This window comes from Lampetra planeri, chromosome 49, assembly GCF_965212315.1.
Source record: "Lampetra planeri chromosome 49, kcLamPlan1.2.h2, whole genome shotgun sequence".
Taxonomy (NCBI): domain Eukaryota; kingdom Metazoa; phylum Chordata; class Hyperoartia; order Petromyzontiformes; family Petromyzontidae; genus Lampetra; species Lampetra planeri.
This window is the reverse complement of record NC_136155.1, coordinates 525756-540388: the sequence shown is the minus strand read 5'-3', so window position 1 is coordinate 540388 and position 14633 is coordinate 525756. Positions and strand designations below refer to the sequence as shown.

The following is a 14633-nucleotide window of genomic DNA, read 5'->3' as shown; positions in this document are numbered from 1 at the left end:
GAGGGGAGTAGAGTGAGATGAGAGGGGAGAGGTAGGAGAGTGCGTGGAGGGGAGTAGAGTGAGATGAGAAGGGATAGGTAGGAGAGTGCTTGGAGGGGAGTGAGATGAGAGGGGAGAGGTAGGAGAGTGCGTGGAGGGGGTAGAGTGAGATGAGAGGGGAGAGGTAGGAGAGTGTGTGGAGGGGAGTAAAGTGAGATGAGAGGGGAGGGGTAGGAGAGTGTGTGGAGGGGAGTAGAGTGAGATGAGAGGGGAGAGGCAGGAGAGTGCGTGGAGGGGAGTGAGATGAGAGGGGAGAGGCAGGAGAGTGCGTGGAGGGGGGTGAGATGAGAGGGGAGAGGCAGGAGAGTGCGTGGAGGGGAGTGGAGTGAGATGAGAGGGGAGAGGCAGGAGAGTGCGTGGAAAAAAGTAGAGTAAGAGGAGAGGAATAGATCAACCACCCCAGAAGGGATCACGAGGCGAGGCGCCGACTGAGCCGGATTTGAACCCACACACGTCTGGATGTGAATTACGCTCTCTAACCACAGTGGCGCCTGGCCACGTGTAATGTAAAGATAATTTAATGAATTACGGAATTAATTAACTTCCCCCACCCCAGCGCCTAACCTTGGCATCACTTCAAGCTAAATTCCACACCCTGACACAACAAGCATCATGGCAGAGAGATCCTCCATCCCCTTCACAAGATCATTTAAATCCTCTTGCAATCAGCTCGGCATCTCATCTCATTAGGGCCTGATTAAATGTCAACTCAACTCGCCCGGAGCTCTCACTGCGGCTGCTCGACCCCCCCCCTCCACCGCCCCCCCCCCCCCCAGGCTCCCCCATCACAAACGGGCGCTCTCTGCGTACCCAACATTGTGGCCGAGTGCCGCTGTCGTCGGAGCGTTTGACACGCAAATGAAATGTCAAGGGGTTTAAATGTTGATGCCTCGTCCCGCGCTCCCTCTCTCCTCCGGCCCTCTCGTTACCTCCGACTCGGTCGGCCCCTGCTGCCGGGAGACGTCGTCTGACCCCCCGCTGCTGCGCATGTCAGCTCAGGGAGACGAGCACCACCGCTCCCTGTCGTCACTGTTGCGTTGTTGTTGTTGTAAATACATTGTTTTGTTTTTTAAGTTCCAAGTTCGACATGAGGCACCATCAACAGTGGATGTCTTACGGACAGGTCAGTCCCCGCCATAGGAAGGTGGACCTTGACACCGTAAAGACAAACCAGTGCAGGACCAACGATCGTGTAAGCAGAGCTGCACTGACTGCCTTCACCCAACCGGGGGTATTTCTGACGGGGGGGATACAAATGCTGTATTGATACGACGGCTTTGATCATCTCAGATTATCTGGGATATGAAAAGCAGGATTGTCTCAGGCCATCTCGGATGCTTGATAGATTAACAAACACATCAAGATCCCCTCTTTCCTCTCCCCACCCCTCCCTCGGCCTTCCCTCTCCCTCTCCGTTTAAATCCTCCAAGTCCCCTGCGCGTGGTCCCCCACTTGGCCGGGACAGCGAGTCCGATCCCCACTTCCCTGCGGACCGGTCCTGCCGCGCCCAATTCGAGTTGCCGCTCGCGGAATTTCTGTTCCCTTCCAATGACGATCGGCGGCATCGTACTGGGCTCCCGTTGTGTCACAATGAAAATTAAAAAATCAGATGCATCAAGAGCGTCCGAGCCGGCTCGCTTGCTATGCACGCCCACGATCCAGTGCCTCGGACGCAGGCGGCTGGTGGATCACGCACATTTGTAAAATCCCCCGAGACAAATTGGCTGCGACGTGGCCAGGAGGTGGAAGTACAGCAAGTGGGGTTCGTGAACCCATCTGTGTGGACGTTAGAGAGTCTTATGACCGCACCACTGGGTATTGGGTTTCTGCCCATGCACAAAACAAAACACAAAAGGAAGTTACCAAACATCCCAACCCAGCACAGTTCTGGGGGGAAAAGATCAACTTTGAGGCTTTGCTTTGCAGGAAACTAGACAACTTATCCGAGCGTATTTTAAATAATAAACGAAGAACATCTCCAAAACACAAACGGTGACTATAGGGAGAGTGCACGTCGACAAAACTGACGCATTAAACGCGGAATAAATACACGCACAGAGATTCAAAGGAATATTCTAAAACAGCAATAAAAACTATCTCAGTTATCTACTCCACTGAGGTGTGTCACACCACATTATGTATTCGTAGTTTTTATGTACGGCGCAGACGTGCGCCCACTGGGTTTATTCAGGCCTCCTTCCGTTAGTCGTCGCCCCCTCCACCGCTCGATTGGCCCTTGTGAAGGTTTTCACTGATTTTGGGGGACACGTGGAGCCTGGGGCTCACCGGACCGGACTCTCCGAGCATGAAATTATTCCCGACGACCGGCGCGCCGTGACCTTTAACGGCCGCGGCGCCGCCGACTCCTCGCATTGCACCGGGCAGGGTCACGTGACCGGGGCTGGATGCTTGTTGCTTTATTTTTGTTCAAGCGAGCTCTTCATAAAGCCTTGATCCGTTGATTCTTTCGGGAAAACACGTGTCTCGGGAAGGTCAAGAACTGCAAATTTATCTTCTTGGTTCTTTCGGTAAAGTCACGTAGAAGGGAAATAATAAAATAATAAACATTATAAAATACAATTCTCACGACGTTTCGGCCACAACGCAAGCAGCCGTCCTCAGGTGAAGAACAGGGCTGTCGGAAAGACAGCATATTTTCATTCAGACGCTGTCTTTCCGACAGCTTTGGCCAATAGCAGTTCCATTGTGCATGCTGTTTATGTTTTAGCTACGGGAGGAAGCCAGAGAAACAGGACAAAACTCCATGCAGAACAGAGGGGGGGGAAGAGGACACCCCAACTCCCGCAAGCTGGGAATCGAACCCAGGCTCTTAAAGCTGCGTGGCAACAACGGTTTCCCGCTGCGCTGCCGCCCCAGCGCGAGCCGACCTTGTGGAAGGGGTCGAGGCGAGCGTTGCGGAAGGCCAGCGGCTCGTCGTGCGGGAAGACCACCGAGTAGTTCTTGGCGTACGACTCGTGACTCCGCTCGCGAATCCAGCGGTTGTCATTCGTCATGGAGCCGTGGAAACGTCTGGCGGGCGAGGCAGGGAGAGGGGGGAACACGCGCCGCACGTACGTATAGAGGGTGCCGCAGTGGTGAGATGTATGTACGTACGTTGAACTTCTTTTGCACCGTACGTAGCCAACCGAGCGAATCGGAGGTGCGGGGGGAAGGACAACAAACTAAACACAAGAATCAGTTCTAAAGAAATGAGTTTTCAATCAAGATTTAGAAGTGCATAGCTCCAGTGGTTTCCTAATAGGTGCAGGCGATATTCACGTATCTGACCTTTTCACATATCCGCCCACAGCCTCAGGCCCCAGGGAATCGGATATGCGACGTTGTACTGCATCGTCTCGCGTGACAATGCGTTGCGTTCCCTACCGTATGTCGTAGCTGAACATGTCTTTCTCTGGGCGTCCGTGAATGATCCAGTGAGCCAGCTCCTGGCCACAGCCACCTCCCAGCATCATCCCTTCGCAAGCATCAACGCAAAACGCGCACCGCACCACACCACGCATCAAATGCACCGAGTGGCGGTGATGTCACCACGGCTCCATACACCGAGTGCCGCGGGCTCACCAGCAAGAGATCACGTGACAGACCCAGGTGTGGAGGGTTAAGAGACTCCAGTGACTGGGAGATTCGCCATCCTACATTGCCCACCACTCGTTGTGCTAGCTGCACATCCGAGGCTGCTGCCTGAGTGACCGGACGCTGCAGAGGGCTCAACATTTGCCAGCGTGCCTGTGGCTATGCTGCACTTGACCTGTAATCCAGCACTGTGGAGGTGAGGGTTGGTGCATCACGCACACACCGGTGAAACGCCATCTCCACCCGTGGGAGTTGAGGTCGCCATCTTACGGTGTGGCCAGGATGTGATTGCAGTACAGCAAGCGGTTAAATTTCCACCTGTGCAGGGATTGAGGGTAACTCCCCTCATCAGTGTGGGTCTTCTCCAGGTACTCCGGTTTCCCCCCACGCGTATGAGACGCTCATGAGTGGAGTTGGAACATCATGTCAATATAGGACCACAGAGCTTGAGCAATTGTTGGTGCGGGTTCTGGCTGCCTTCGTGCGCTGTATTACAAACTCCACGAATCTCTGTGATCTCTGGAGGGAGACCTCCTCTTGTCCACACGGAGACATGGGCACTCGCCTGAGTTTGTATTTTCACATTTGTAGTGATACACTTTGAGACCCTATGAGTAGGAAGCACTCTATTAAAGACTTCGCAGGGTACAGGGGTAACTACACTTCAGTGAGGACAGCTAACAGACTGCCTGACTGACAGAGAAGGTGAACACGGCCACGGCGACTCCAGCAGCACGACGAGGGATCCACTCCAGACGCTCGGGGTCCCCTCTTCTCCTCCTGGCGTGGCCTCGCTCCGCCCCCGGCCACGCCCCCTTCTGGAACCTACTCGTGGGTCCCGGGCTGACCTCACGTGACCCCTATCTCACCTTTGCCCTGCATCCCTCTCTCTCTCTGCGTATCACGTGACCTGCTGACAGACAGGGCTGCTGCCACCGCAGATCGCCTTCTCTGCCAGCAACCAGCGCTATGCTCCATAGTGACCCATTCCATGTCACTACACGTTTACCAAGGCATTACTAACCAGTTCATCTGCATTAATACATTTCCACGATTAACTATTTTAAGACATGCCTCGAAGTTTTCTGCCTTACGTCCCAAAAGTAAATTCTAAATCTTGAGACGATTCGTTCTTGCACAGTGCAGTTCATCGCGAGCACAACACTGTATCTAATTTTCCTCTTAAACTTATTCCCACAAGTGACATTTAATGAGCAATTAAAACTTTTAGCTTGGTCGAATATGAACGTAAGAGGCTACGATGAATCAAAGCTTCTGCCTCAATTAAAATTAATCTCACTGAAAATTTTAATTCTGTTTCAAATATCATGCCAAAAACATGTTCACTTGAATCCGTTCACTCTTTATGCGTATCTTCACTGAATGATATGTAAAACATTTATTTTTATTTTCAAGTAAACATTTGGGGCTTCTGAGAATACACATTTTACTTCGCCTGCATTTTGAAAAACTCCTCTGTGATGCAAGACCCTGTTGAATATTACTGGAATGCACTTGTTATTAAGTTTCAACTCTATTCACAGATGTATAATAAGAAGACATTTTACTGGTAGGAACCCACTGGTTCCACCAGCCCACAGAGGATTATTGTGTCCGTCCGTCGTGAAGGGGGGGCTGGGTGGGGAGGGAGGGGCTGGGTGAGGAGGGTGGGGAGGGGCTGGGTGGGGAGGGTGGGGCTGGGTCGGGAGGGTGGGGCTGGGTGGGGGGTGGGAGGGGTGGGGCTGGGTGGGGAGGGGCTGGTCACCCCGTGGTGCCCTTATAAAACTCAACGTTTAACCTACTCATGCTGGCTTGTGCCCGCCCTCACAGTCGGGCATATTTGCGGAATACACCACGCCGCCGTTGACCCTGGCCATTGACCGAGCAACCCAACGTTCCTATTAGCTCCCTCCGCAGGAATGTGTTTTTTATTAAGCGCACAGTTTTTGTTCCTTTTCAGAGAATGAGTGATTTAGAGGCACGGGGAATCACAGGCGAATGGGAAGGCAATGCAGAACCGGGTGCCAAGACTGTCCCAAGCTCTGTAGTCCTAGTTTGGTTTGTTTGACAAACTCGATTTAATGAGTCGATTATAGACGCGGGAGTAAACTGGAGAAAACCTGGAGAAATTCGCATATGCATGTGGGGTAAACGCACAATCCCCATACAGATGGAAACAGGTGGAAATAAACCCTCTTGCTGTGCTGCCATCATACCCTGGCAAGCCAGGAGATTGTGACTTTGATGCCACACGGGTGGGGCATTTGTGTGATTAGTTTCACGAGTTTGTGTTATCCACCAACACTCACTGCCTCCGCAGCGCTGGACTACAGGACTGTACGAGCCATCATGCTGTGGTTCATGTGTGCACGTGAGTGCATGAGTGTGAGTGCATGAGAGTGAGCGGGAGAGAGATGCAGAGCTTGAGAGTGCTCACCTGCGCTGTTGAAGCCGCAGCCAAGAAAAAATCCACGCACTTCCGGCGACTCTCCCAGCAGTGGCTTGTGGTCTGCAGTGAAGGATTCTGGGAGAACACGTGCACAATGTTCCACAGCGTTAAAGCAACAAAGTCCCAAGTGGCTCACTCTTTCACACGAGCACGTGGTGGTGCTGGTCTCGAAAAAGAATGCAGCAATACTGAGCCCGTGGTGGAAATTCCACATTGCCATGTCCAGAGGAAAAACACTGTCAACTTTTCACAAAGTAGAAATCTTTTGTATTATTATTGCAATTTTCCCAATCCCAATTGTGTTATGCCGTTAGGTCTTGAGGCGAAATGCCTGTTCGGAACTGTCTCAGAGCGGTGCAGCCCCTTTGTGTCAGAGATTGGTCCACAGATGTAGACGTCACAGAGCTACCTCTGAGACCCCTTCTTCAAGTGGCCTCTGGTCCATATAGTAGAGCAGTGGGGGGCAACCTGCGGCCCGTGGGTCTCCACGTGGTGGCCTGGTCTAGGGGTGTCCAGGGTGAAGCTCCTCGTGGTGGCCTGGTCTAGGGGTGTCTCCAGGGTGGAGCTCCACGTGGTGGCCTGGTCTAGGGGTGTCCATGGTGGAGCTCCACGTGGTGGCCTGGTCTAGGGGTGTCCAGGGTGGATCTCCACGTGGTGGCCTGGTCTAGGGGTGTCTCCAGCGTGGAGCTCCTCCTGGTGGCCTGGTCTAGGGGTGTCCAGGGTGGAGCTCCACGTGGTGGCCTGGTCTAGGGGTGTCCAGGGTGGAGCTCCACGTGGTGGCCTGGTCTAGGGGTGTCCAGGGTGATGCCTGAGGTCATGATGATGAGTGCACAAGCACCACGTCAAGCTTGCGGCCCACTGAGGTGAAGGAAGGCTGCTCACGTGGCCCACTAACTAGTCTAGGTTGCCCATCACTCAACTAACGGGTAGCACTTTTCCACTCACTCTGCCATAAATGAGAAAATCATTAAAAGGTATTATTTGGGTAAAGTCACGTAGAACAAAATATTTTTTAAAAAAACTACGACGTTTCAATCGCAACACAAGCAATCGTCATCAGGTTTTTTGTTCTATGAATTCCTGCTATCACGAAAGCTTTAAGTCAAGATCATTAAAATATTTTACCAAACTCTAAAGATACACAAAACAGCACTAAAAGCATAAGTAGCAATGAGCAAACGCATTTTGTCCCGGGTACTGCAAATAAACACTTCCAAAGACAAGCGCATGTTGGAACCGCGTTACGGAATCTACGCGTATCCGTGATCCTTCTCCCTCGTTTTGGTTTCCATCTTCCACAAAACAGCGTAGCAGGGCTGAGGACTCATCACGCCTGTGCATTGGTCTCTAGGTGGCCCCGGGGGATGATTACGTGGTGACAAGCCGGCGCACGCACACACATGTACGCACGCACGCAATGATCTGTGACATTTAATCTGGCCAGGGGAGTGCGACGTTCTTTAATATCCATGCAATGTGACCAGCCCACACCGCTGAGCACACCCAGAGGGCACGGTTTCGCCTCTCAGCGCACCATCCCTGCCATGGTGCCCCATATCCTGATGTTCCTGTGTCGTCATTAGAAGGGACGATGGTCGACGGTCAACATTAGTCACGGAGTGGAGGCCAAAGGGACTGGACGCGTCCGACGGGACGTCTGCCGGCGAGACGGGGCGATGAGACTCAGCTCTTGTGCAGGTGTGCCGCGTTACTACGGCGAGGGTCGTGCGAGGTGACGGCAGCTTGGGGGGAGACCGTCATCCAGCAGTGGATTGCACACGGCTGATTATGACGATTGAGTTGTTGATTCAAGCTCGCTGACGATGATGAAACTCTGCGAGTGGTCTTTGAATGGCGCGTGGACTGTGTTGACAGTGTCCCCCACTTGCGCCACCCTGCCGCCCAAAGTCGATACGGCAAGAAGGGTCTGTGTTCAATTCCTGACCGGGGAACCTTTGTGCGTGTAGTGTGTACATTCTCCTATTGATCTCCTATTGTCTCCTCCGAGTTCTCCGCTTTCCACCCATAACTAAAAAAAAAACCCATACAATGTAGCTGATACTGGGCAAAAACAACATCCCGATGCTGCAAAATGACACTGAAAATTAGCCTACATAGCTCATCGGATTCTTCCAGTCTAAATAATTATTCTGATTCTGACTAAATTGGGATTGCACACAGCAGCCAGCAACATTGCCCCGGACTGAAAAACTTGACAGGACCCTCCTGACAAAGAGTCTTGAGACTCGGCGGGGCTCGCTCGGGTAAACGAGCGCAATAACAAGAAGGGTGGTGAACTACATCAAGCTGGAGACGAGGATGTAACAGTGGTCCTTGAAGGACACGCTGACTGTGTCACAAACAGGAAGAAGTAAAGTTTCAAGTTGATTTTGTTGAACCGGGTGAGGGCTCATGAGAGCAGCGTGAATGCCATCAACAAGAGTGACTCGGGGCACGAGTGTGTGAGCAGGGGCACGTCGGCCGCTCTACGTAGGGTCCCAAATGAGCAATTTGTGGTGCAATTTTTCAAAATTTGACAAATGCAGACTCTGGTGCCAGCACACGGTGAGCCCACTCCTGCATAACTACACCAGGGGATCTCCATCGTCCACTGTGAAGCCTACGGCGGGTCGTGTTGTTATGGTTCACGTGCACATCGCAGTAATAACCAGGGCGGCCGGTGAATTCGAACCGTGAACCTCTGCAACAAGCGGCGAACGCCGCTACCAAACCTTCATAGCGACTGAACGAGGCAGCAATACTGGCTACAGAATGGGACCCATGGCAGAGGTGAGTTATATAGAATCAGGAGTTGAGTATCCGAGTAAGTTACACGCTGAGCTACGCGGCTCTGTTTCAAGGGTGACTCGGCCAGCAGACAGACACACGGCAGCAAGAGTTACACGTTAATAAATAAACACGATATAAAATATAAATTAAGCAATTAAAACCAAAGGAATTTACCAAACAATTCTGTAGTTGTGCATTGTTTTGACCTCAATAATGTATAAGAGAGTAGAGAGATGGCAGAGCGGCGATCCTCAGAGAAGAGACTCAAGTTGGTTCCAAGGCCTTGCAGCAGCAGCTGCATGAAACGCTTTTAAACCAAGTAGCGTACGAAATCTAGGAATCGTGAATAATCACACACACGTCGAAGATTTTTTGGTGGATTTCGGTATTAATACATCTGATAAATAAAGTACAGATCGAGATTTGAAGATTTCGTGACTGCAAGGATGTATACCTTGTTTTTTTCGGTAAAGTCACGTAGGTAAGAAATAAAATAAAATAAATGAAATTTAGTTGCTTTCATTTATTTTATTCTATTTTTTATCTACGTGACTTTACCGAAAAAACCAAAGAGTATAAAGTACAGATCTTTGGGTAATTGCCTTATAAATGGATATCGCTCATGAGCTCGCAGCAGAATAGACACGTGATGGTGATCGAGATGTCACTCCTTGGAGGAGAGTTGTCGACGGTGCAACAGTGGTGGGAATCTGGCAGAAAGAAGGGAGTGATGGCTGCATCAACGGCAGTGCCCGAGATGACCTCTTGACCTTGCTGCCTATTGCGCCGCGTTATTCGACTTGTAATCACATCACACTTGTGCTCCGGGCGTCGAGGAGTCAGAATTAAATAAATGAGGCTTGTGGTGACCTTTCCGATTCCACACCGCAATCTATTCACCAGAGTAATTAACCCACCGCACACAGGTGCCTCAGCCCGGATATAAAATTTTAAAGATGCCCACTAATAAACGAACGTGCCAGGTAAACCACAGGTAGTAGTAAGTTTATAACAGAAGCAGCTGCGTGCCAACGAGTGAGCCCACTGAGTTCCTGGTTTTTTTATTTTAGGTTTCAGCCGCCCACGATAGATTTGGGTTGTCCGGTGTGGGCGGCGAGCTGATAGCCACAACTCAGTCGCCCGGTGGTTGCGCGGCATATTAAATTCGGTTAATCACCAAATTTGGCAATTTCTTATGGAGAACTCAAAATGACACTTTGATCTCTGCGTAACATTCTTTACACGGGTATGGAAACGAATCTGAGAGGTCGTCCGCCTCGGAGATGGTGGGATCGTGAATGGTGGCGGCAATTTGGAGAGGGGCCTTAATCCAATTGTGGATTGACCATGCCTGCTGCTGCTGCTGATGATGATGATGACAAATTGATGTGGTATCTCGTGTGGATAGGAGGCAATTGAAGTAACTCCAGGGCTGTGTTTGTGCCATCATCTTTTAGGACCATTGTCTGACACAAAATGACTAAACTATTTTACTTACCAAGTAAAGCCCACTGGGCTATTAGCTCTTTATTAGTGGCGACCTGGCCACACACTATATAGTTCGTCAAAGTGGCTGATCTAATAATAATACTTTAATTTTATATAACGTCATTCAAACTAATAGCATCCAATAACGCTGTACATTAATTATATATAAGGACCAAATCCTATATACAGCCACTACCAAGCAAATGAAAAGCCTACTATCAAGCAAAATAAAATGAAAAAACTAATTAAGAAATGGCACCAAAACAAGAAGCATCGTATCTGTAGCAGCCAAATAATCTCAACGTGTGTTTCGAAATGTGGAGGGAAAACCCAGAGGAACCCGGAGAACAATCTATGCGACCCACGTGGGGAGAGAGAACACGCCGACTCCAAATATACAGCAGGCAGCTGGGATGGAACCCGCGAACCTCCCGCGTACCGGGCGAGGGAGATAACATCTCGCCACAAGGTGATGCACTGCCCAGGGTCAAAATTTCCTTCGGGGGGAAATTGTCATTTGGCACGACACTAAATTATTATCCATAATAGGATCAACGTAATTACGTTTATAGAACGCTATGCCAGAGATAATGGGTCTCACTGGAACTTGATATATTAAATGAGTCGAGCCCAAGATAAAAGCATATCTCTGTCATAGGAATGTGGAATTTCGACCACTGGGTCAAGTTTACCAACAGAGATGCACACCACCACATGATCGTGGAAACAAGTTCAGCTTTACATTTATAGTAATTTGATTTGGTATTTGTGCTATTCTTATAGCACAAGGATGTCAAGAAGGTGCTGTGTCACAGATGGATAAAGTCCTCCCTTAGGGGGGAGGAGGAGGGGGTGTGGACATTGCTTTGTTGTTTTACCCGAATCAATAATTTGCAATACATTATTATTTTTTTCAAACTTGGACAATTTGAACCGTGACGCCGGCACACATTGCCCACTCTTCTTCGAACAACGTCACGGGATCTTTTAGCGTTGCCTGTGAAAGCAGAGGGCGTGCATTTCTTTAGTCAATACACTCACGGTATTAACCATGGCAGCCGCTGGGTTCAAACCACGAACTCTGCAACTTAGCAGAAAACGCGCCACTATTCGACCACATCACTGCCGAAGTACAGTCTTTGGATACTGAATCTCGGAGCCACTGGGGCAAAGCTACGAGCTCAAGGACCACATGCAGGATGTGCCATCTACTGGCCAAGAAGGCCACGTTCCCGTGCGCTCTGATCAAGTGTCGGAGCATCACCATGGAGTGGGGAAGCCTTCATCCAGCAGCGGATTAACAATGGGCTGCAGAGAATGCCGGTCCGCAATCGGAAGGTTGAGAGTTCAATTCCTGGTTGAGGGTTCACTCAGCCAATCATCCATCTGTGCTCGATTAAATGAGCACCACTTTGTGTGGGATAGGCTCGCCCCCACCATAGGAATATGGAGCTTCCACCATTATCTCAGGGGTGTAACAGGGCATGAGTACTGTCATAATCCTCGTTCGAACAGGAAATCAGTGTAATATTGCATCGTCATTATTGGTCAGGCAAAAATCCTCCATGCACTGGTTTAATGACAGGCGGCTGAAACCCGAATTTGAACCCAGGCTCTCAGCAGTGCTGGCTCAGTACTTTCCCTCTCTCTCTCTACGTATGACCGGGCGAATAACAAGTTACATAAGTCTACGTCCACATTAGTTAGCCAGGAATTGGCTTCAGCTGATGTGTGGTGGATATGATTCAATGCCTCCGCTGAGCTTTCGGAGTTCACAGTGGTCCAACTGCCGTGTGGTCGATGGTCCGGTTGGCGATTTCGCAATCATTGACGGGGTTTTCACGACTTTCCAGAGGTCACAGTGGGAGGATCTGACGCGAGATGGAGCGGATTCGATTTTTTTAAACAAACCGTTCTTGTTTCGGTGTAAATTCACTCTCCGAGGTTTTGCGGCGATCAGGCCCCAGGCGCTCGCTCGGGATGTCGGTACTCGGCCAAACCCGTCGCCGTTTTCCTCCGAAACGCCGAAGCCCGAATTGTCACGGGCTCCGTAGCCGCGCCGGAGACCGCGCGAGCGCGCCGAGCCAGCCGGGCCACCGCCAATCCCCCCCGGCACGCCACGGCCGAGCCTCACCGGGGCCGCACACGGTGGACTTGATGCCGGTGTTGGCGAGCGTGGGCACGCGGTTGACGGCGCCCTCGATGTGCTGCGCGAAGACGTCCCAGTCGAGGTCGAACAGGCCGAACGCGAAGCTGTCGGAGACCTGCGCTCGACGCAGGAGAGAGAGAATTAGAATCAATCAGAATGTTTATTTAGATGGCAGGAGGAGGAATCCGATGAGCTATGAAGCTCCTGTTTCACAAATGTCCAGTATGGGCACGGGGTCAGCAAAGTTACAGCAGTGCAAAATAGATAAAATAGTAAGAAAGTAACAAAAAATTTGTAAATATATAATGTACTCATGATAAAGTCCGATTCATCAAGCTTGGGGAAAAGCAGCAAAAACAACAACAATGCAGTTCCAGTAGACAGCAAGATAACGCCACACAGCAGGAGTCCATCAATACAACGGCACATCAACATTGAACTACCGATACACGGGTAATGATCAAAGTTACTAATCACGTTCGCAAATGTGACTGTGTCCAGCACTAATCTCCTGCTTCAGGATATTTTTTGATGGAACATTAACGATATTAAGTAGGGAACAAGGTTGTTCCAAAACGGTGCTGCAACGGCAAAGGCTTTGTCACCTTTTACAATTCTTAATTTCAGGGATATTTAAAAGGCAATTCGACAGACGTCAGAGGTTTCTTGGGGTTGACAATGGGGACAATGAATGAGCCAGGTACAGCGCAGGTTTGCCAATCAGAATATTGTGGATGAACAGGACGCAACGTAGACTTCTTCTCTGATCAGTTGAGAAAGGCCCCCTCGCCCACTGAACAGCGACGTGTTGCACCGGGGCTACGACGACGACGACGAAGCGAGAGAGGCGAGAGCGGTGCCCCCCGCGACCCGCCGCTTTCAGAGACCACAGCAGCAGGAGCAGCAACTCAACACGCCCCTCGGTGACGCGCCCCAAAACGCGTCGCGCGACTTGCCACGCCGTGCTGAATTGTGCGCGTGTTATAACTCGTCCTTGTCAATGTGTGGCTACGTCGGGCGATGAGGGGTGGGGGCGGGTAACGGGCTCCGTACCTCCTCCCAGAAGACGGGGTTGGACTCGTACCCCCCCACGGACAACGCGTCGCCCTGCAGGCGCAGGTACACGGAGGCGTCGTGGTCTCGGACGTTGGGCATGTTCTAGGGCAAACGCACACAACAAGAAACATCGTGCTCTCATCACTTCAAATGAGGTAACAAAAGGCAGCAGCTATTAAACCATGTTTTGTTAATATATTTTAATAGGGAAGGTACACTGAGCTACATAGCTCTTAGAAGCGACCTCGCCACAAACAATAGCTCAATTAAGTGGCTTATGACGTGGACATTTATAGCAGCCAAATACTCTAAACGCGTCATGGAGTTTATAAACGTGGAGGGATCAACCAGAATACCCGGAGAAAAATCCACGTGACCATGGGGAGTGAGACACCCAATCCCCAAATATACAGCAGACGTCAGGGTCGGGATCGAACCCAACACCAGGCGAGGGTTGTTAACATCTCCTAGCCACCGTGGCACGCTGGTCTATCGTTAAACCAGGTGAGACCTGAAGAGGCCAGAATGGAGTCTCATTGCTCGTGTGCGCGCATAGCCTAAACAGACGACTGTCTTGGGGGAAGCACCGTTAGTGAGCACGGCACACGAGAGGGTGGGTGGCCAGCACCACGTCGGGCTACTTTTGTCTCCCGAGTGGAGAGATTTACACACCGCACCACGTACTCATCTGAGGCTAAGTCGACCTAGGAGAGGCCCCAGGACCGGTCCAGATAATCGTCACCGGTGTTCACCGTGAGCAGGAATGAATTCGGGTCCCCGAGTTCGTAGAGCAGCGTGCTAACCACTGCACTACCGCTCTCTCCACACACACACTCGCCGCAAGGGTTACCTGGATTCCCTCAATGCGCTCCGTCACCACGTACGCGTGGTGCATGGCGCAGAGAGGCACATTCACGCCCGCCATTCGTCCCAACTTCCTCGCCCACACCCCTGCAAAGAGAAGTGCACCCATTGAGGCTGCCGTGCCACGCAGGTGGACGGGGCGGGGGGTGAACTCCACCAGAGCCGGCCGCAGCCGGGACTCATTTAAGACTCACAATTGAGTTT

At 51.0% G+C, this 14633-nt stretch overlaps 1 protein-coding gene across 4 annotated transcripts in view; it reads right to left on the bottom strand.

Moving 5' to 3' along the window:
- The window catches only part of SARDH (sarcosine dehydrogenase), a 77872-nt gene that overhangs the window by 50407 nt on the left and 12832 nt on the right, over positions 1–14633 (bottom strand). For all 4 annotated transcript variants that reach the window (XM_078616094.1, XM_078616092.1, XM_078616095.1 and 1 more), the window contains 6 exons: positions 14416–14516; positions 13563–13667; positions 12495–12624; positions 6071–6157; positions 3424–3514; positions 2928–3069 (listed from right to left, as the gene is read on the bottom strand). In XM_078616094.1, coding sequence (XP_078472220.1) covers positions 2928–3069; positions 3424–3514; positions 6071–6157; positions 12495–12624; positions 13563–13667; positions 14416–14516 — 656 coding nt within the window. The remainder of the gene's footprint in view (positions 1–2927; positions 3070–3423; positions 3515–6070; positions 6158–12494; positions 12625–13562; positions 13668–14415; positions 14517–14633) is intronic.